This window comes from Cervus elaphus, chromosome 23 (genome assembly GCF_910594005.1).
Source record: "Cervus elaphus chromosome 23, mCerEla1.1, whole genome shotgun sequence".
Classification (NCBI taxonomy): Eukaryota; Metazoa; Chordata; class Mammalia; order Artiodactyla; family Cervidae; genus Cervus; species Cervus elaphus.
The window spans coordinates 17860566-17882920 of record NC_057837.1 but is presented as its reverse complement, the minus strand read 5'-3'; the positions used below and the strand labels follow the sequence as shown (position 1 = coordinate 17882920).

At 37.7% G+C, this 22355-nt stretch overlaps 2 protein-coding genes across 12 annotated transcripts in view; one reads left to right on the top strand and one right to left on the bottom strand.

Annotated features, from left to right (window-relative positions):
* The window catches only part of ACBD5 (acyl-CoA binding domain containing 5), a 30946-nt gene extending 28372 nt beyond the window's left edge, over nucleotides 1–2574 (top strand). For all 5 annotated transcript variants that reach the window (XM_043883729.1, XM_043883727.1, XM_043883728.1 and 2 more), the window contains one exon: nucleotides 605–2574. In XM_043883729.1, coding sequence (XP_043739664.1) covers nucleotides 605–617 — 13 coding nt within the window. In that variant the 3' untranslated portion in view covers nucleotides 618–2574. The remainder of the gene's footprint in view (nucleotides 1–604) is intronic.
* A 5833-nt stretch (nucleotides 2575–8407) lies between these two features.
* MASTL (microtubule associated serine/threonine kinase like) overlaps nucleotides 8408–22355 on the bottom strand; it is a 28915-nt gene continuing 14967 nt past the window's right edge. For 2 of the 7 annotated variants that reach the window (XM_043884437.1, XM_043884443.1), the window contains 4 exons: nucleotides 21238–21379; nucleotides 17762–17875; nucleotides 17557–17658; nucleotides 13644–14809 (listed from right to left, as the gene is read on the bottom strand). In XM_043884437.1, coding sequence (XP_043740372.1) covers nucleotides 14652–14809; nucleotides 17557–17658; nucleotides 17762–17875; nucleotides 21238–21379 — 516 coding nt within the window. In that variant the 3' untranslated portion in view covers nucleotides 13644–14651. Of the gene's footprint in view, nucleotides 8572–13643; nucleotides 14810–17556; nucleotides 17659–17761; nucleotides 17876–21237; nucleotides 21380–22355 lie in introns of those variants that run through there. The other 5 variants (XM_043884439.1, XM_043884438.1, XM_043884440.1 and 2 more) reach the window with 5 other exon arrangements.

The following is a 22355-nucleotide window of genomic DNA, read 5'->3' as shown; positions in this document are numbered from 1 at the left end:
CAATTAAACAGAGCTTTTTGAGGGCTGAGGGCCTGCCTCATGGATGGCTGATCCTCAGTCACTGGCACAGTGCCTAGACAGTAACAGATACATAATATCTGTTGATTAAATGAACAGTTCAGGTTGCAGAACTTTTCCATTTTGATAAAATTATGAAATAATTTGCAAAAATCTGAACTGTGGAGTAGCCAATTAGATGAGATTCTAGAAGCCATAAGAGGAGGAATGTACATTTATTAAATTTAGTTATTTTTAATTGAAGTATAATTGCTTTCCAATACTGTGTTGATTTCTGCCAAATATCAACACGAATCAGCCATAGGTATGCCTATGTCTCCTCCCTCTTGAACCTCTCTCCCAGGGAAGGTGTATTTAAATTGTTGGAAACTATAACTTGGTAATGTCATCACTTGCAGCTGGATCTTTCCTGTCGAGCTCTAAGTGACATGAAGTAACTGCATAAGAATCATTTGTAATTTCATGGTCTTATTTTGAATTTGAGTATTATAATTATGTTACCATTCTGCAAATTCTTTGGTATGGTGTCTTATATTCAGGTTGCATTTATACTCATAGGACCTTGTTTATTTTCCTCTTTTCAAAGAAAACTGAACTAAAGAAAATGACGTTTTGTTGAAGAAGTCTACTGGCCCTGGATAACCTCGGGATGATACCGATTGTGGAGCGCACACGAAAATCCTAGTTTGTGATGATTACATTTTTGTTGTCCAATAGTTTGGTTTGTGTACATATATACATATATATATTTTGCACTACACAAATGATAAACATTTTAAGGACTAATATTGCTGATACTTGAATAATCAATCTCAACTAGGTGATAAGTAGCATAGATTTCCCCTACCCTTGACTTCAAAGGACATTAAATTATTAATTACTGTTTGGTAACATGTTTACCTGATTATCGCCCATAGAGAATCATAAGCTGCTTTTCCCAGGTATAGTTGTGATGATGGTAACAGATTTATAACTGGGTATTTTTAACTTTCTAAATTAAATATGAGAAAGTATGCAAACCAGGAGTGAATTTCAACTGATAAATCAACCATCTTTCTAAGTTACTGAACCGCCATGCAATTTAGTAGAAAGAGACTGGAAGGATCTTCTCCACATCCACTCTGTGGGCTGCTCAAGATCCCACTTGGGCATGCACTGCTCTGACTTCAGTGTTCAGGCATCATCATGACAAAGCAGAGCCCTGTGTACTAGGCTTCGTTTTTACAAATGATTCACAGAATAGACCTAACCGGCTAATGGAAATGATGAAGAGTGGGCTTAAAGTAGGTTTGTCAGTGTGTTCTGAGCCTGCAGATCATTAATAAGATTTGTATTCAGTTATATATACATGGATTTCTTTCTAATCATTTTCCTTTAACTGAGAACATCTTGTTTCTGCTTTATAGGGTGCTTTGAAATATAAAATGAAAACTTATTTATACTGTTTTTACAAAGGTCAAAAGGAAACATGAAAAATCACTTTTCTGCAACTGGTATAAACCACACAGACTGGACTCTTAACCTCTTAGTGCCTCAGTTTTTCTTCGGGGTATAATATTGGAGACGTACCTATTTCTCAAGGGGTGTTGGAAGGATTTGCAAGCTAGCAGGCCATATGCTTCTGTTTGAATAAGACACACCCAACTAATGTAAATTTAAGTGTCTCTCGCCCACCCCCCACCTATAGACCAAGAAGAAGACTGTAATTTAGATTCTTGAAGGCTTTCTTTGGAATTATCCTTCCTATATACCTTTTGAAACTCCCTGCTCATGTAGATGTACCTTACTTATACTTCCAAGATTTCTCTGATTCAAAGGCTTAGTATCAAATGATTTTTAAATATTCTTGGTATGTGTGATGTTGGCTTTAGCATCATGTGTTCAGAGTGTTTTTGATAAGAGAGAAAGAAATCTGTCCCTAGTATAGAGGGTGGTTCTTTGTTTACCTGAAGAAAAAAGAATATGATTTGCTTTTCTGAAGACTCTTTTTTCACTTGATTTTTTCTTACATGTAACTTGGTGTTTTTTTTAAAAAGTTTTAATCCCATCTTGATTAAAATGTGTCTATCTAAATGGATCTACTGATATTTGCTTTTAAAAAGCTGTCCTCTATTTATTTAGGGGAAAAACATGAAGCCAGTAACTGAATTATATGTAACAATAAAATTTAAACCTGTGGATCTGGAATTATTCTAAAAAATTAGCCCTCTATCTGGTATCAGAAAATAGTGGCTTTTCTCTTAGTATATAGGGAAATAAGATGCAGAGTAAGAATGTAAGCAGTTGTGATTTGTGACAAGCAGTTGGAGGTAACCTGCTCCTAGGGATAACCATTTGTATCCTATTCCAAAGTCTTATTTTATAGTTTGAAAAGCACTTTGCACACTGTTCTTGTATATACAAGTAAAGATGTAATTACAGGACGTAGTGTTACTGCTTTGTTTAACAAGAATCTCATTTAACATTTGAGATTGACAGCTATGGTATTTTTTTAATGATAATACTTTTCTGTTTCTTTACTGTAAAACTAAGTTAAAAATAAAAGGTTAATGAGAATTGTTATGTTTTTTATTTCTTGTTACTGTTAGAAGTGCATTGATTATATACTAAGGCTTAAATAAGAATAAATAGTAGGGATTCAGAGAAAGTAATTGTTTCTCTTTCAAAATAAAGCCATGCTATTACACATCATTAAAAAAAAAAGAACAAACGGGGTGAAGTTTAACTCATTTAGTCATTTGGTTGAGAGTGTTGTTGATCATGTGAAAATCTTAGTTTCAATTTTTATTCCAACTCAGTCGCTTCCCACAGCCTCTCGGTGCAGCCTTCATCAGCCATCTTAAATGCATACAGTTGGTTTTAGGTAGAAAATGGTGTTTTTATTTTTATTTTATTTTTTCATTTATTTTTATTAGTTGGAGGCTAATTACTTTACAATATTGTAGTGGTTTTTGCCATACATTGACATGAATCAGCCATGGATTTACATGTGTTCCCCATCCTGATCCCCCGTCCCACCTCCCTCCCCATCCCATCCCTCTGGGTCTTCCCAGTGCACCAGTCCTGAGCACTTGTCTCATGCATCCAACCTGGGCTGGCGATCTGTTTCACACTTGATAATATACATGTTTCAATGCTATTCTGTCAGATCATCCCACCCTCACCTTCTCCCACAGAGTCCAAAAGTCTGTTCTATACATCTGTGTCTCTTTTTCTGTTTTGCATATAGGGTTATCGTTACCATCTTTTTAAGTTCCATATATATGTGTTAGTATACTGTGTTGGTCTTTATTTTTCTGGCTTACTTCACTCTGTATAATGGGCTCCAGTTGCATCGATCTTATTAGAACTGATTCAAATGTATTCTTTTTAATGGCTGAGTAACATTCCATTGTGTATATGTACCAAGCTTTCTTATCCATTCGTCTGCTGATGGGCATCTAGGTTGCGTCCATGTCCTGGCTATTACAAACAGTGCTGCGATGAACATTGGGGTACACGTGTCTCTTTCAGATCTGGTTTCCTCAGTGTGTATGCCCAGGAGTGGGATTGCTGGGTCATATGGCAGTTCTATTTCTAGTTTTTTAAGGAATCTCCACACTGTTCTCCATAGTGGCTGTACTAGTTTGCATTCCCACCAACAGTGTAAGAGGGTTCCCTTTTCTCCACACCCTCTCCAGCATTTATTGCTTGTAGACTTTTGGATAGCAGCCATCCTGACTGGCGTGTAGTGGTACCTCATTGTGGTTTTTATTTGCATTTCTCTGATAGTGATGTTGAGCATCTTTTCATGTATTTGTTAGTTATCTGTATTTCTTCTTTGGAGAAATGTCTGTTTAGTTCTTTGGCCCATTTTTTGATTGGGTCATTTATTTTTCTGGAATTGAGCTGCAGGAGTTGCTTGTATATTTTTGAGATTAATCCTTTGTATGTTTCCTCGTTTGCTATTATTTTCTCCCATTCTGAAGGCTGTCTTTTCACCTTGCTTATAGTTTCCTTTGTTGTGCAAAAGCTTTTAAGTTTAACTAGGTCCTATTTGTTTGTTTTTGCTTTTATTTCCAATATTCTGGGAGGTGGGTCATAGAGGATCCTGCTGTGATTTATGTCGGAGAGTGTTTTGCCTATGTTCTCCTGTAGGAGTTTTATAGTTTCTGGTCTTACATGTAGATCTTTAATCCATTTTGAGTTTATTTTTGTGTATGGTGTTAGAAAGTGTTCTAGTTTCATTCTTTTACAAGTGGTTGACCCGTTTTCCCAGCACCACTTGTTAAAGAGGTTGTCTTTTTTCCATTGTATATTCTTGCCTTCTTTGTCGAAGATAAGGTGTCCATAGGTACGTGGATTAATCTCTGGGCTTTCTATTTTGTTCCATTGATCTATATTTATGTCTTTGTGCCAGTACCATACTGTCTTGATGACTGTGGCTTTGTAGTAGAGCCTGAAGTCAGGCAGGTTGATTCCTCCAGTTCCATTCTTCTTTCTCAAGATTGCTTTGGCTATTCGAGGTTTTTTGTATTTCCATACAAATTGTAAAATTTTTTGTTGTAGTTCTGTGAAAAATAACGTTGGTAGCTTGATAGGGATTGTACTGAATCTATAGATTGCTTTGGGTAGTATACTCATTTTCACAATATTGATTCTTCCAATCCATGAACACGGTATGTTTCTCCATCTATTTGTGTCCTCTTTGATTTCTTTCATCAGTGTTTTATAGTTTTCTATGTATAGGTCTTTTGTTTTTTTAGGTAGATATACTCCTAAATATTTTATTCTTTTTGTTGCAATGGTGAATGGTATTGCTTCCTTAATTTGGCTTTCTGTTTTCTCATAGTGTATAGGAATGCAAGGGATTTCTGTGTGTTAATTTTATATCCTGCAACTTTACTATATTCATTGATTAGCTCTAGTAATTTTCTGGTAGAGTTTAGGGTTTTCTATGTAGAGGATCATGTCATCTGCAAACAGTGATAGTTTTACTTCTTCTTTTCCTATCTGGATTCCTTTTATTTCTTTTTCTGCTCTGATTGCTGTGGCCAACACTTCCAATACTATGTTGAATAGTAGTGGTGAGAGTGGGCACCCTTGTCTTGTTCCTGACTTTAGAGGAAATGCTTTCAATTTTTCACCATTCAGGATAATGTTTGCTGTGGGTTTGTCATATATAGCTTTTATTATGTTGAGGTATGTTCCTTCTATTCCCGCTTTCTGGAGAGTTTTTATCATAAATGGATGTTGAATTTTGTCAAAGGCTTTTTCTGCATCTATTGAGATAATCATATGGTTTTCATCTTTCAATTTGTTAATGTGGTGTATTACATTGATTGATTTGTGGATATTAAAGAATCCTTGCATTCCTGGGATAAAGCCCACTTGGTCATGATGTATGATCTTTTTAATATGTTGTTGGAATCTGTTTGCTAGAATTTTGTTAAGGATTTTTGCGTCTATGTTCATCAGTGATATTGGCCTGTAGTTTTCTTTTTTTGTGGCATCTTTGTCTGGTTTTGGTATTAGGGTGATGGTGGCCTCATAAAATGAGTTTGGAAGTTTACCTTCTTCTGCAATTTTCTGGAAGAGTTTGAGTAAGATAGGTGTTAGCTCTTTTCTAAATTTTTGGTAGAATTCAGCTGTGAAGCCATCTGGTCCTGGGCTTTTGTTTGCTGGAAGATTTCTGATTACAGTTTTGATTTCTGTGCTTGTGATGGGTCTGTAAAGATCTTCTATTTCTTCCTGGTTCAGTTTTGGAAAGTTATACTTTTCTAAGAATTTGTCTGTTTCTTCCAAGTTGTCCATTTTATTGGCATATAGCTGCTGGTAGTAGTCTCTTATGATCCTTTGTATTTCAGTGTTGTCTGTTGTGATCTCTCCATTTTCATTTCTAATTTTGTTGATTTGGTTCTTCTCCCTTTGTTTCTTGATGAGTCTGCATAACGGTTTGTCAATTTTATTTACCTTTTCAAAAAACCAGCTTTTAGCTTTGTTGATTTTTGCTATGGTCTCTTTTGTTTCTTTTGCATTTATTTCTGCCCTAATTTTTAAGATTTCTTTCCTTCTACTAACCATGGGGTTCTTCATTTCTTCCTTCTCTAGTTGCTTTAGGTGTAGAGTTAGGTTATTTATTTGACTCTTCTCTTGTTTCTTGAGGTAAACCTGTAATGCTATGAACCTTCCCCTTAGCACTGCTTTTACAGTGTCCCATAGGTTTTGGGTTGTGTGTTTTCATTTTCATTTGTTTCTATGCATATTTTGATTTCTTTTTTGATTTATTCTATGATTTGTTGGTTATTCAGAAGTGTGTTATTTAGCCTTCATATGTTTGAATTTTTAATAGTTTTTTTCCTGTCATTGAGATCTAATCTTACTGCATTGTGGTCAGAAAAGATGACTGGAATGAGAAAATGATGTTTTTAATACAAATGTATAACTTGTAACTTCTCTGCTTCTGCTGCTAAGTCGCTTCAGTCGTGTCCAACTCTGTGCAACGCCATAGCTGGCAGCCCACCAGGCTCCCCCGTCCCTGGGATTCTCCAGGCAAGAACACTGGAGTGGGTTGCCATTTCCTTCTCCAATGCATGAAAGTGAAAAGTGAAAGTGAAGTTGCTTAGTCGTGTCCGACTCTTAGCAACCCTGTGGCTGCAGCCTACCAGGCTCCTCCGTCCATGGGACTTTCCAGGCAAGAGTACTGGAGTGGGGTGCCACTGCCTTCTCCATAACTTCTCTAGGTAGTGATAAAAGTGATGCTAGATATCTATAACCCTTAAGATATAAGGGTTCTGTTGCCTGTAATAGGAACCTAACTGCAGCAGCTTGAGTTGTTTTCCTTATCTACAAGGAGTCCAGAGGTAGGAAGTCCAGGGCTAGTGACGTGCTCCTGCAGTGCCCTTAGGGACACAGGTTCCGTCTGTGTTTCTGTCCTGTCATCATTAGGGCATGGGCCTTCTCTTTGTGTTTGCCAAATGACTGCTGTACATGTCGGTCCAATGTCTACAGTCAGTCAGTCAGTTCAGTCACTCAGTTGTGTCCAACTCTTTGAGACCCCATGAATGGCAGGCCTCCCTGTCCATCACGAACGCCCGGAGTTTACTCAAACTCATGTCCATCAAGTCGGTGATGCCATCCAGCCGGCTCATCCTCTGTTGTCCCCTTCTCTTCCTTCCCCCAATCCCTCCCAGCATCAGGGTCTTTTCCAATGAGTCAACTCTTCGCATGAAGTGCCCAAAGTATTGGAGTTTCAGCTTCAGCATCAGTCCTTCCAATGAACACCCAGGACTGATCTCCTTTAGGATGGACTGGTTAGATCTTGCAGTCCAAGGGACTCTCAAGAGTCTTCTCCAACACCACAGTTGAAAAGCATCAATTTTTCAGCGTTCAGCTTTCTTCACAGTCCAACTCTCACATCCATACATGACCACTGGAAATACCATAGCCTTGACTACTCGGACCTTTGTTGGCAAAGTAATGTCTCTGCTTCTTAATATGCTATCTAGATTGGTCATAACTTTCCTTCCAAGGAGTAAGTGTCTTTTAATTTCAATGTCTACAGACAGGCAAAGAAATGGTAACTTTCCTGGGAGTCTCACAGGATATCCCTTCACCATCTTCTTGGCTAGATCTGGGTCTCATATCTTTGTCTGTAAGAATATTATTTAAAGAATAAAATTGTTCTACTTTATAAAGATACTAATTTTATAAGTTTTGCCCATACATGGGAAAGGCCATGTCGTTTGGCCTTTAATATGCTGTCCTAAATTCTCCTCATTTTCTTTTCCCCTTCTTAGCTCTTGTGTTCTCTTGTTTTCACCCTGACCTTCTCTTTCTCTCCATTAATTCTCCTTTCCAATGGAACCACATTTTTCTTTTTTTTTTTTTATTTCTCCTTTATTTATTTATTTTTTTTCCAGTGGGTTTTGTCATACATTGATATGAATCAGCCATAGATTTACACGTATTCCCGATCCCGATCCCCCCTCCCACCTCCCTCTCCACCCGATTCCTCTGGGTCTTCCCAGTGCACCAGGCCTGAGCACTTGTCTCATGCATCCCACCTGGGCTGGTGATCTGTTTCACCCTAGATAATATACATGCTGTTCTTTCGAAACATCCCACCCTCACCTTCTTCCACAGAGTTCAAAAGTCTGTTCTGTACTTCTGTGTCTCTTTTTCGGTTTTGCATATAGGGTTATCGTTACCATGTTTCTAAATTCCATATATATGTGTTGGTATACTGTATTGGTCTTTATCTTTCTGGCTTACTTCACTCTGTATAATGGGCTCCAGTTTCATCCATCTCATTAGAACTGATTCAAATGAATTCTTTTTAATGGCTGAGTAATATTCCATGGTGTATATGTACCATAGCTTCCTTATCCATTCATCTGCTGATGGGCATCTAGGTTGCTTCCATGTCCTGGCTATTATAAACAGTGCTGCGATGAACATTGGGGTGCACGTGTCTCTTTCAGATCTGGTTTCCTCAGTGTGTATGCCCAGAAGTGGGATTGCTGGGTCATGGAACCACATTTTTCAAGCCGAAAAATGGTAAGTGTTCTTTTCCTTTTTCAAAAGAAACAAAGAACTTTTAAATATATCCATAATACAGGTGAGGTGTAGCCACTGTTGTTTTTTTCTGCCCAGCACCAATTTCCCCTGCTGATAAAACATCACTCTCCTCTTCCTCCCTGTAATTCTGCCCCACCCCAAGCCACAGTAATGGGCATGTCACTCAGATCTGGCCCATGTCTATCTCATTCTCCTCTTGACCACAGTGACAATCCCAGGGAGGGGCATATGACTATCAGTGAAGCAATAAGAGTTATTCTCCACATCTATTTCTTTCTTCTCTCCAGAGTTTGGAGAGAAAGTCTTTTCCAGAATCTTACATAGTTTGAATCATAACAGTATGTAGCCCTTTCAGATTGGCTTCTTTCACTTTGCAATCTACATTTCCTTCAATGTAATATCATAGCTTCATAGCTCATTTCTTTTTGTTTTTATGGCTGTGTTTCAATAAAATTTTATTTACAAAACAAGTAGGGGGCCCTATTTGTCCCATAGGCTGTAGTTTGCTGACTTCTGATTTAGGTAATTCATCTCTTTTTAGCACTGATTAATATTCCATTTGTCTGGATGTACCAGTTTATTTATTCACATACTGAAGGACATCTTGGTTGCTTCCAAATTGTAATAATAATGAATAAAGCTGCTGTCAACATCTCTGAGTAGGTTTTTGTGTGCTCATAAGTTTTCAACTCACTTGGGTAAATACTAAAGAGCATTGCTGGATTGCATGGTGGTTACCCTTAATTTTGTAAGAAACCATCAAACTGTCTTCCAAATGGAGTAGGAAATGGCCACCCACTCCAGTATTCTTGCCTGGAAAATTCCATGAACAGAGGAGCCCGGCGGCTACAGTCCCTGGGGTTGCAAAATGACTGAGTGACTTTCACTTTACTGTCTTCCAAAGTGGCTGTACTATTTTTGCCTTCCCACCAGTAGTGAGTGGGAGTTCCTGTTGCTCTACATCTTTGCCAGCACTGGGCGTTGGTGTTTTGGATTTTAGCCGTTCTGATAGGTGTGTAGTGGTTGTCTCATTGTTGCATTCTCTTTCTCTCTAAGTTACAGCCTGTAAGGTTATAACTGAGAAATCCTGCAGATGTATATCTTGCCACTTGGAGGAGCCTTAAATAACCAACATCTAAATAAGCCTTATTTAAATAAGGCCTAAATAAGCTAACATCTAGACCTAGGAACTTAAGACAAGAGTCAGAAAACATTGAGTTCAAGTCCTTTAATCCAGTTAACTCTGAAAACCCTATCCCTATGTTTACATGGGTTAATAAATTTGCCTTCTTACTTAAGACAGTTTAAGTTAGGTTTCTGATACTTGGAACCAGAGTCCTGACTAGTGTAAATGACTTGGATTGTCAGGACTGAGCGCAGGCCCTGAAGCCAGACTGTCTGGGTTCAAATTCTGCGCAGTCATGGAAAGTCCCTTACCTTGTGTTTCAGCTTCCTTAGCTATACGATGTGGATGAAAATATCTCATAGGGTTAATGTATGTATAAAGTACATAGATAAGATATAGTTTGGGATATAGTAAATGCTTTTAAACTGATAGCTACCACAATGATAGTAATACTGGGTTGGCCAAAAAGTTTCATTTGAGTTTTTCTATAGATCTTATGTATCAACATATTGTATCAATAATTGGGTTATTATTTCACTATATTACATAAAAATCCAAATCCATTTTGCAGAGATAGACACTGGTAATGTTGGTGCAAATGTACCAGTTTTTTTTTTTTTTTTTCCATTTTAACAAGAGCTAGTCTTTTCATTATCCTCTGGTTACTGTTCCTTCCCTTAAAAAGTGTCATTGATTTTCTGCTCTGGAGACAACTACTTTCAGCACTTCTGGCTGTTTGGAACTTAGCTCCAAGGTTCTAAATGTGTGAACTGCTACTTTTTGATACTTCTGTTTGGGGAATTATCTGTTTACTTCCACCTACTGAAAATGGAAGATTTCATTTTTTTCCCCTCCCTTTGCAGTCCCAGCTCATGTGTAAATAGTTTACTGTTTATCACTTTGTTTCCGAAGGATGTGGTAAAAGATACAGATGAACTCTGTAGATGGAAGGGATGCAGGAAGTGGTGTGGAGCTTCTATGCTTCTCTCTAGGGGCACCATTCTCCCAGTGCCTCCTTGTGTTCATCAATGAAAATGCAGGGTGGGGCAGAAAATTACGTTCTCTAGAGAAAGGAAATGGAGTTAATGTTTGATATTGCCTATGTGACTAAGCCTCCATCAGTTCAGTTCAGTCCTCAGTCGTGTCCGACTCTTTGTGACCCCATGAACTGCAGCATGCCAGGCCTCCCTGTCTATCAGAATCCCCCAAGTACAGGGTTCAGAGAGCTGCTCTGTGTGCAGTATCTTAGTTCCCCAACCAAGGATCAAAACCTTGCCCTCTGCAGTGGAAGCTGTTAACCACTGGACTTCCAGGGAAGTCCCAGAAAATTCCAAGCTTCTAATCATGGCTGGGTCTTTCTGGTGACCACCCTCCCCCCACCCTCTGCTCCCCCCATTTGGAAGCCCACCCAGAGTCACTTCATTAGAACAAAAGGCACTGCTATCACCCAGGAAATCCCAGGGGATCTAGGAGCCCTGGGTGAGGAATCTGGGCCAAAGATCAATTGAGTACAACAAAAAAAATGCTCCTGGTACTCTTATCACTTGGGAGATTAAAAGGTTTTAGGAACTCTGTGCTGGGAATAAGAGGCAGAGACCAATATATGTATCTTTTATTATCTCTTATCAGTCTTTTTTCTTTCTCTTTGGATGCTTGCAGTATGTTTTTTCCAGTGTCTGAAATGTCACTGTGTTATATAACTTGGTATGTACAAGAAAGGTATTGATTACAATGCTGCTGTGTAACAAACAAGCTCAGAACTCCTATTCTTTCACCCTTCTCATCCCATCCATCAGTAAGTCCTGTTGGTTCTACCTCTAAAATTGTCTTGAATCCAGATGGGCTGGTCCAATAGCCTTCTGTTCAGTCTCCCTCCTTTAAACGTTGCCCTGACCCATCCACTTTCCACAGTTAGAAGAATGACCCACACACGGCTGGCATGGTATTAACTGAAAGGTGGCTAGGTGGAAACGGTAAATATTTGCACAGTCTTTTGGACTCTGAGTCTGTTTGTAACTGGTTAAAAATAAGGTGGTTCTTCCTGACAAATAAGAGTGATCAGACCTGAAAATGGTCTTCAAGATGTTTTGGAGAATAATAGCAGAGTTTTTATACAGCGACTATTTCCCAAACCCCAAATTAAGACAAATATTCTGAGTAGTAGGGTACTTAGGGCCATAGCGATCATTTATTAAACACCATTTAATGTACTTAACGTGTTATTTGAATCCGTACTTGCTATTTATGTACTTCGTGTTATTTGATTCTGACAAAGGTACACCAAAGTAAATGCATTTTCTGTATTTGTTTAACAATTAGTGGAAGTGGAGAGAAAATTATTTTTAATTAATAAAAATTATACATAGTAATGGATGCACAGATTTCTAATGGCAGAGCCATCTGTGTTCTTTAAAGACACACACATCCACACAGTTGCCAAAACACTTCCATTTTTTTTTCATTCTTGTTCTGTCTCAAATTTTTTCTTAATGAGTATCTGAACCCAGAACATCTTGACAGGTGTCTTAAAGGTTTGCGTGTGTGCTAAGTCACTTCAGTCATGTCTGACTCTTTGCGACCCCATGGACTGTATCCCACCAGTATCCTCTGTCCATGGGATTCTCCAGACAAGAATACTGGAGTGGGATGCCATGCCCTTCTCCAGGGGATCTTCCTGACCCAGGGATAGAACCTGTGTCTCCTGTAGCTCCTGCATGGCAGGCAGATTCTTTACCGCTGAGCCACTGGGAATCCCCAAAGGTTTAAGTTTAGATAATAAATAACTTGGTCCCAGCAGACACCATCACAGGATGCAGAGTTCCAGGTGGCCACTGCTGCAACTGCTAGGGCTGTAACAGCAAACTTTTCTTAACTTTTCCACTTACGGGCACCTCTCCTGCATTGGAAACAGGTTCACTGCACATCTCCCCTGATCTTTCAGTAATGTTTCAAATTCCTGGTAAGAATGGTGTCCTGGGAAGCTCCTTTCTACATAACACAGGTAGATGATCAGAGTTTAACCCACCTACAGTTTTTTACTGTGAAAGAGCAGTGGTTTAAACCATTTGTGCTTGATTCTAAAACCACTATTTTTTCTGCTACTTGAAAATTCCATGGGAGAAAAAAAAAAAAAGGAAAAAATTCCATGGGAGGATAATCTTAGCTTTTACCTAATTTAAGGGAAAGATGTAATTTACATTAAACAAAGTTTTAACAACTGTATTTTGAACATATTATTGTTAGAAAAGGTGACAATTAGGCGGATTAAACTTGAGTAGTCATTACTAGAACAAGCTCAGTAAAACAGTTAAATCATGGATTCAATTACATGGCACCGATTATTACAGTGTCTCTTTCACTGCAACAGTTCTAAATAGTTTTAACCTTTGTCAACTACATTAATAACAGGATGCTGACAGAAAGTTGCGGGGAGCCGGCCTGACTGCTCAGGCCCCTTCTCGGCCCTGAGAGAGATCAAAAGGTCCCTCTCTGTCCCGCCACCCCTGATTTGTTAAAGTGCAAATTGGCCTTTCTCACCTCCCTCAAGGAAATCGCTGCAGCCACCATTTGCCCATTTTCCTGACTCTGATAAGATTATCGGGCTCCTGTGAATGGCTTATGTCTAGGTAGTCTTTACCTGATTGTAAGACGCTGGTGCCATGCTCTGCTGGAGTTAAGATAAAACTCCTGAGCTAAAACTAGTGTCTGCAGTTCTGCATGTATGCAAGTCTTTGATCTAAAATTTGGTGAATCCTGTTAGTATATATATGTATGTTACCCCTCAATAAAGTCGTCAGAATCAGTCACAAGCTGACTCCATCCCTCTCAACCCCATCTTTCCTAGTCTTTTATTTCTCAGGTGCTCTGGTGATTGTGTCCTCGACCTGTTCATCTAGCCGGCAGGCCCGGCAGAAAGTAAAAAAACTCAAGCCATTTTGCAAAATGAGCAACAGTATTTAATATATTAACAGAAAATTTACACATGGTACATTTAAATTTGAATTTTTCTCTTTTGGTGGGTAAGTATGCAGAAAACCTCAGTGAATTTAAGATATGACTTGTGAAGCTGAATCTTAGTGTATCTATATTGAAAAGAGTGATGTTGACAGAGAATGTATCAAAGTATGTTACAATTATATTTATTAAGCAAAAGTAAGTTATTTTTTTAAAAAAGAATCAGGCTACTCTGGTAATGCTGCATATGTTGTAAATGAATTATTTAGAAATGTAAACCATCACATTTTTTGTTAAAATTGAACAAGCTGTTAAAATTGCTACAGTATATCTCACCTAAGCTTTCTACTACTATTTTAAAGTAATCTGTATTGTAGAGAAAGCACCAGAAGCAGCCAATGCAACAAAACTGTATTCATAGCAAAGTGAGGCAAAACCCTAATCCTTTTATTTCTCATTCCCAAAAGGAGTTATAGTACTGAGTGAAGGAATTTTCCAGTTGCATTTTTGAGGTCACAATGATAGCTTTACATGATTGCCCTCAAGACTATAGCTTTTGCAGGCAATAAAGTACAGATAAATTACAATAAAATAAAACTATAATGTTTTTGTTGTGTTAACACCAAATGAATGGTCGACCGATATGAACAGATGAGAAAGAAAATCAAGCTCGAGGCTTACTCTTTCTCTAAAGAGGTCATGTTTCTAATAGTTTTACTGAAGCATTAATTTTTATAAAGTGCAATAACAAAATAAATAAGATGAAAAAACCTTTGAAGATCTATTTACAACTCTGAGACTAAGATAAATTACTGATTACATTCTTGATAGCCTTTTTAATGCTGTGGAAGCTATAACATACATGAAAAGCTCGCTGATCCAGGTAAAATAATGATTTTTCCTGCTTAGATCAATCTAGTACTAAGGTGTATGTAATTATGCTAGCTCATGCTATAAGGCAAGGTTAGATTAAAGGGAAAAATTTAACAGATGGCTAAAGGCTAAATCCAGATACAGTCAGGTGCTGAGCATTATTCCTGGCTTCAAAATAAGATGTATCTGTTTCGTCATCTGGTTGGGGTATGAATGGCATTTTTTGATGCTGTAGATTTTCCCAATCCACACCACTGAAGAGAGGATGATGTTTCAGCTCTTGGGAAAAAATATCAAACAAAACAATATTATGACACCATTAACTAAGTACTATTGGGTTGGCCAAAAAGTTCATTCGGGTTTACCATCAGATGGTATGAAAGACCCAAATGAACTTCCTGGCTAACCCAATATTTTACAGGCATCGAGGAGAGACTGTTTCACAGGGACCTTGCCCTGGTTTACTATGACCGTTTCACAGACATTTTAAAAACCTATCTTCAACCACACAGTTCCCAACAGCACACGCTGTGTTATTCTGCGTACCGCCTGGCGTACGACAGGTGCCTTGTCTGAATCAGTCCAAAGAGTGAATGATGACTGGCCTTAACAGGAGCCTATCTTTCTCATTGCCTGTACCTGCAGGAAGAATCCCAGACTTCATGAGATAAGGGAGCCTGGCCTACTTCCTGTTCCCCCATCACTGATCTTAAGTGATCAATGCCCCACTTCTTATCTCAAGGCCTTGCTGACTGCTTGGAGCTCAGCATCGCCCACCTACATAACTTCAGCAGGAAGCTCATCCTCCAGTCCTGTGCTCCATCCTTATCCTTCCTGCTAATTTCAGCATACACACCGATGACACTTCTGACACATTCTTTCTCTTCCCAGTTCTCTGATTTCACTAACTTGCATCTCTACAACACACCGGCCACCCAGCAGTATGGCTACATCTGAGTCTATGGCTTCCACTTACAAAATCACATCTTCACTACATTTTTCTTCTGTTGACTAAAATAAGAATTTGCTTTTTTGGTCACACAGGTATTCAGTTGGTAGACATAGCTCCCCTCTCCTCAACTATTCACTTCATCAGGCAACAGTAAAGATGGCAAAAAAAAAAAAAAATGAAGTGTCAATTAAGGCAGTATGCAAACCAAAAAAGCAATCAAATTTAAGGAAAATATCAGAAGATGACTACGCAGACAGTAGGGAATTGTATCTCTGTGTTGGGGCTAGTGGGTTGGAAAAACACTATGTGTATATGTTGGATTTACCATAAACTAAAAGACTGGTAGGAAAAAGGATAAAATAGCAAAAGTAATTCACATTTAGAGAATTTGTCTCAATTGTTCAAAATAAATAACTGAACATTGGTTACTTTAGAGTTACTTGTAGTAGTAACTGGAACTGGGATATCTGGATGTGGTATGATGTTTCATGATTCTCTCATTGTATCTCTTTATTTAAACTGCATCTGCAAAGAATTCTAATCTAGGTTAAGATTAACTAAACTGAAGAATAACCCTGTCTGCTTCACTAGGTAAACTATTCATTGAACAAATGAACAGTATCTGCACTCTGGTAAGAATGTACTAAGCAAATTACAGTGCAGTACAGCCATTTTCTAAACAACGGTTTCAAAATTTTGTTATGATTGACATTTGATAATTTTCTGTCTTGAGGGATAAGGGACTGTCTTGAGCATGGTAGAATGCTGAGTGAACCCGTGGCCTCTACCTACTAGATGACCCCAACTGCTGTGACAACCCAGAAATGTTTCCAGACAACACCAAATGTCCTCTGGGGAGCAAAATCATTCCAGAGGAGAACTGTTGCTTTAAAGCAATTTTTAATTTCATTATTACTATTTTTTGGTCACACTATGTGGCATGTAGGATCATAGTTCTCCGACCAGGGATTGAATCCGTGGCCCCTAGAGTGGAAGCTTGGAGTTAACCACTGGACCACCAGGGAAGTCCCTTAAAGTAATTTTTAGAGCTAAGTTTTCAAATGTCTGCATCCTCACTTTACACTGGTTTTTGCTCAAATTCCACTTCTCAGAAATCTTCATGACCATCCAGTCTAAAAAATATATCTCTTGCCTTCACTTTGTACCCTCTGTGCTTTCTCTTTGTGTAGTTACTACTGGATGGTGTTATGATTATATCTGTCTACTTCCTGTCTTTCCGCTAGAATGTAGTTCTAGAACTTAAGGACAGGAGTTTTAGTCTGGTTCATCCCTAGGTTACCTCCAGTGCCTCAAATAACAACACTGACACCTAGAAGTCACTCTATAGGGGTTTGTTGATCTGATTAGAGGGAAAACTAGAAGTTGATACAAATGACATACGACTAAAGTCCATTTTCTTAATATACTGTACTTCACATGGAAGTGTATTTTGAGACATAAGTGCTTAGCTGTCTCTATCTATACCGTGTGACAAAAAGAATTTTAAGGCAACTGCTAATGAGATTTACTGGAGTTTCAAAATTGGAGTTTAAAATTAATTCGAGTTTCCAGCACGGGAAAAAAGCTTTGAATGGGTCACGATGAGCCCATTTTGTCTTCTTTGAGGCATCTTAGCTGTGAAGATAATGCAACAAGGAGCCAGAGTACATAAAAATACTTGTCAATCAATAATGATGTCAGAAATGAAGCAGTAAGAAATCATAAAACAGGAAGTTTTGACTAAAAGAATTTCCTATATTGGTTGAGGGTTAACTTTATCAGGCTCCGAAAAACTTAAAGACATTGACAAGATGAGATTGTTTTGAGAACCTGCTTGAGAGTAATAAAATTCAAGACTGCAACCTGATTGCACTGAATTTTAATGTTCTGAATAAGGACAAATATATCAATGAATACTGAGAGGGCAAAAATAAACTGAAAGTTTAAAACCAACTGAGTTTAGCTGTCAGATTATCAGTAGTATTATATTAGAACTTGATATTATTAACATTCATCCCTGAAGCAAATCAAGGGTAAAAGTCACCGAGATTTGGTGACTAACCCCAAACCTTACCTTTCATTCCTGCTCTCTTTGTATCATCAATGGTTAAGAGTATGTCCACAGCACTTTGAGCATTATCAGATAACTTTTCTTCACCTTCAGGCCAAGGGATATCTACAAATACAAATTAACATGTTCATCATTGGTCAAAAGAACAATACGCAGAGATAAATGAGATAAATGAATCTATCTTCATAGATAGGAGAAAAAGAATCACCTCTTTTCAGAATATTCTGGAATACTTGCTGTGGTGTTTCATCATTGAAAGGGGGAATTCCTGTTAGAAATTCAAACAAGCAAACTCCAAGGGCCCACCAGTCTACTGCAGGACCTGGAATTTAAGAGGAAGCAGCTGAACTTGCAAGCATTTTCTACAAATGTTTGATCAACTAAAACATTAATATGTTTTTATCTGGGCACAATGAAGGCCCAAAGACTTACTTCCTAAGGTTTTCCTCTGGCTCTTTAAGGTACAAAACCCCAAATTACCTTCCTTTAGGCAGTGTGGTAATTATTTTCTTGGAAAATAACAGTTTTATTATTTTTATTTATTTAAAAAAACTTTTTGCCATACCAAATGGCATGCAGTATCCTAGTTCCCCAACTAAGGATTGAATCTGTACCCCCTGCATTTGGAAGTGCAGAGTCTTAACCCCTGGACTTCCAGGGAAGTCCTGAATATAGAGGCTAGATTAACAATTAATGTGGCTATTAAAAAAAAAAGTTAAAGTTATCTTTTGCCATTTATTAATTACTTCCAATATTCTGGAGACTTACTTTTATGCTAAATCCTAAAACACAAGGAAGGGATGCATTTAATCTAAAAATTATTCTTTAAAATTAGAGTACTCCTCAGTTTCAAATCAGGAAATAATAACATTCGGATGATTCTGTATCTACTTGTTTTACAAAGGAAGGAGATGAGGTAGTAATATTAATGCTAACTGGAGGATAACCTCGTGACTAGGGAAGCCTTACTTACAGGGTGTTTTAATGTTGCTTTACTCTTTTTAAGGACGGAGGGGAACAAATTAGTTTAACAAAAAAAACATTTAGACTATAGCTTGAGGAGGGAATTAGAAGATAAGTCTTAATAAGTAGGTAAAACTGACTTCTAAATAAAACCTTCAGTGAAAGCATCATTTCTATACAAAGATTTTTTTAATTTTTATTTTTTGGGCTATGTCATGAGGCTTGTGGGATCTTAGTTCCCCAATCAGAGACTGAACCCAGGCTTTGTCAGTGAAAGCACCAAGTCCTAACCACTAGACCACCAGGGCATTCCCTGCAAAGATTTTTTTTTTAGATGTTTATTTTAAACAAGACCTTATAATCTGGTTTATACTTTCGCTTAGTTATGTGTATGAAGGAACAAAATGTTTCCTAAGCAAAACTTAATTTCAGTCCAAAAACGATTAACTTCAATATAAATTTAGAGTTGTGATTCTAGTCTAGAACTAAATTTGTCTGAAAATTAACTCTTTAAAGTCAGTTTCACAAAATTCATTACTGTGGTTAAGCAAATACCACAAAAACAAACAAACAAAAAAGCCTCCAAAACAAGAAACAATAGGAAAGCGTTGTGGAATCTTCCATTAGAAAAAATAATTGCATGCATTTTGAATACCTTTCCATCTGCAAGCCACATGATCCCATTTTTCCTATGGAACACAAGGTACAAACAGTCTACAGGCTTCTATCTCTATTGTAATCACTATAAAAACACACAAACCACCTCCATTAGTAGGCCTTTTAAGCAGCACTGAGAAAGAATTATTTCAACAGATTAGATAACCAAATATAGGAAAGTAAGAGGAAATCAGGAAAACCCTGCATTTTAATTTATTTACTTAGATTAGAAATTAGAACCCTTTCCCCAGCTCAGCCAAAAATGTACTCATGTCAGAAACATACATGACTTCTCCATGGATATGTCATACATACCCATACATTTGAGTCAGAGTCTAAAAAGATCACGTAATGTGATAAATCATATTATCAATTATAAAATAAATAGCTAGAACTATAGAACAGAGTTGTTTTACACAACTGGCTTTCTAATTTACAATCCACTTCTGTAATTTGTATGCTAATTACTCTATTTTCTAATAATAATGGAATGGAAGGCTTAGAAAATTCAAGCCCTTTTGTAGTTATTAATTTTAATATTTTTATCAAGCCTATTTCTTCAGTTGTAATAAAAAAATTCCATATGCCGACACTTGTTTTCACAGAGAAGAGCAATCTCTCTGGATGTCTTCTTGCTCAGAAGACAGTTCATTTTGGTATTTCATGGGATAAGGATAAACATGTACACGCTGTGTGCATGCTAAGCTGCTTCAGTCATGTCTGACTCTTTGTGACCCCATGGATTGTAGGCCACCAGGCTCCTCTGTTCATGGGATTCTCCAGGCAAGAACACTGGAGTGGTTTGTCAGGCCCTTCTCCAGAGGATCTTCCCAACCCAGGGATCAAACCTGTGTCTCTTATGTCTCCTGCACTGGCAGCTGGGTTCTTTACCACTAGCGCCACCTGGGAAGCCCATTTTGTATTTCATAAGTGAGCTGAAATTAGGAAAAATTTTGCATGCAATGTGATCTAGTTAGACTTTGACTATTCAGATAAGTGTGCTTTGCCATGTTCCTTTATGGAGAAATTCACTCACCTGAAGTCAGAAATCCTGCATGTAAGAAAACAGGAGTTAGGTACATTGTTTGAAAGTTTTAAGTTCATTATTAAGTTATTTATTGAACTAGAAACCAGGTAGTGTGCCTGACACAAGAGACAAAAGATGAAGAAGAGCTTTTCCCAAGTAGAAAACAGCCTACTCTGGGAGCAACAATTCAGGTAATTTTACTACCAATATAAGAGAGCTGAAACAAACATATCTATTAAAAGAAGATGCTATGGAAACTCAGGCTGGGGTTCCTAAGTCCCTTTAGCAGTTAGAGAGCAGGGAATTGTTATTGTTGTCTTTAAAATGATAAATTGCTCTCTATTATTTATTTTAAAAACTATGTGTCAAAAAAAAAAAAAAAAACTATGTGTCAAGTTACTTTTATGGGAAATAAAAATTTTAGAACATATCACTAGCTAGCTATAATAAATAGATGTCCTACTAAAAGAATGGCAAGATTTTATCAAGTAAACCTTGCCATCTGAGGTTTCCATTCATACTGTATTGATTTGAGAAAATGTATAAATGATAATATAGGAAATGAGCTAGCAAAGCCGTCCAAAAGGGACAATGTCCAAAAACTAGTTAAGTGCCCAGAGGAACTTTTATTTCTGTGTTGCTTTTTGAGGGATGGTTCCTATCTGGCTGGACCCTTCTGGTGAGGGTATAGTGAGTGCAGGCTCTGAACAGGGAGAGGCATCTGCAGACTGAACAGAAGCGCAGGACTAACTTTGTATTCCCGAAACCAGACAAGAATAGACCTGGGAAGACATTTAGAACAAAGACAGTGGAGGGAGTGGAAGGTGGGGCTTCTCTGGATCACTGAGACTGAACAAGCAGGCTGAGGATGAATGGCCACGTGTCTTTATTTACTATAATAAACGCCATGTATGTGAGAAAAAGAGTACTGCACCATCTCATCTAGTTTTACCTTAGGTAAAGAAATTTAACACACTTTATCTCAAAAGAAACGATAATGATAGATACTTGAAAAACTCAAGATGTGTGCGCCTTACCATGGGCCCTGGCTAACAGCAGCTCTGGCGCGAGGTAGTCCGGTGTCCCCAGGATTCGACCGTCGTCCACTGGGGCTGCCCCTCTTCTCACACTCTTTGGAGTTCGGTATGGAGTTTCTGATTTGACCTGATTTGGGGTCTGCTAATTTCAAGAGTTTAAGGCACAATAAATATCTTCATTCCTTTCACAGTGAACAGAAATGCTTACATCAAAGAAAAGCTAGGCTGCTGGGCGTGGAAAATAGTGAAATCCTTGATCAGCTTTGGAAATGGTCTCAGAACTAATTATGAAAAGTCTTACTTAAAAAATCCTAATGATATTAATACAATTCAATTGCTTAGCTAACACCAGTTATTTCAATAAGATCTGGATATGCAAGAAACAATGAAAAAAATCCATGAGAAAAATTTATTGATAGGATGGATCAATACAAGCTTACAAAGTGTCCTGGAGGGAGGCTACAGCTGAAAAATGACTGAATTATTAGGACAATGCATAAGTTTGAACTATATGCAAATAACCTTTGGTGCCAACTGGCATTTATGTTTTTAAGATATTTTGTTGTCTCACAAGGACTCAGTTGGACCAGCAGGACAGGTGGCAGACACAGGCTCTGAAGGTAACAATTTCTAAGTCCCTCACTAAGCTCTAAATAGAAAACTAAAGTCTTGTAACCTTACAGGTGTGCACTTTCTATATTACTATGTCTCTCCAAAGGAAGACAAAAAAAGAAACTTTGGGTTTCAAAAGATAACGGTTTAGGGACAAAAAAAAAAGATTTTATTTGATTTTTCAACTCTTTTCTACAAAGAAAAGAGATCATCTAAATGTGTCCTTAGAAGGCAGTAAAGTAGATGGATTTTAATTTTGTATCTCAGAATTACTGTGATCAAGTGAAAATGTGATTGTAAATATGTAAACATGTGACATATAAATATGTGAAAGTATGCAGGACAATACAAATGAAGGAGGCACTGGAATTAAAAATGATAAACACTGCTACCCGCTTCACCTTTCTATACTAAAACCTCCACAAAGCCACAGATTTCCAGTAAGCAGAACAAAACCATTTGATTAATATTATATAGTCCAGCTGATAGGCAAATGTCTGGCCTTC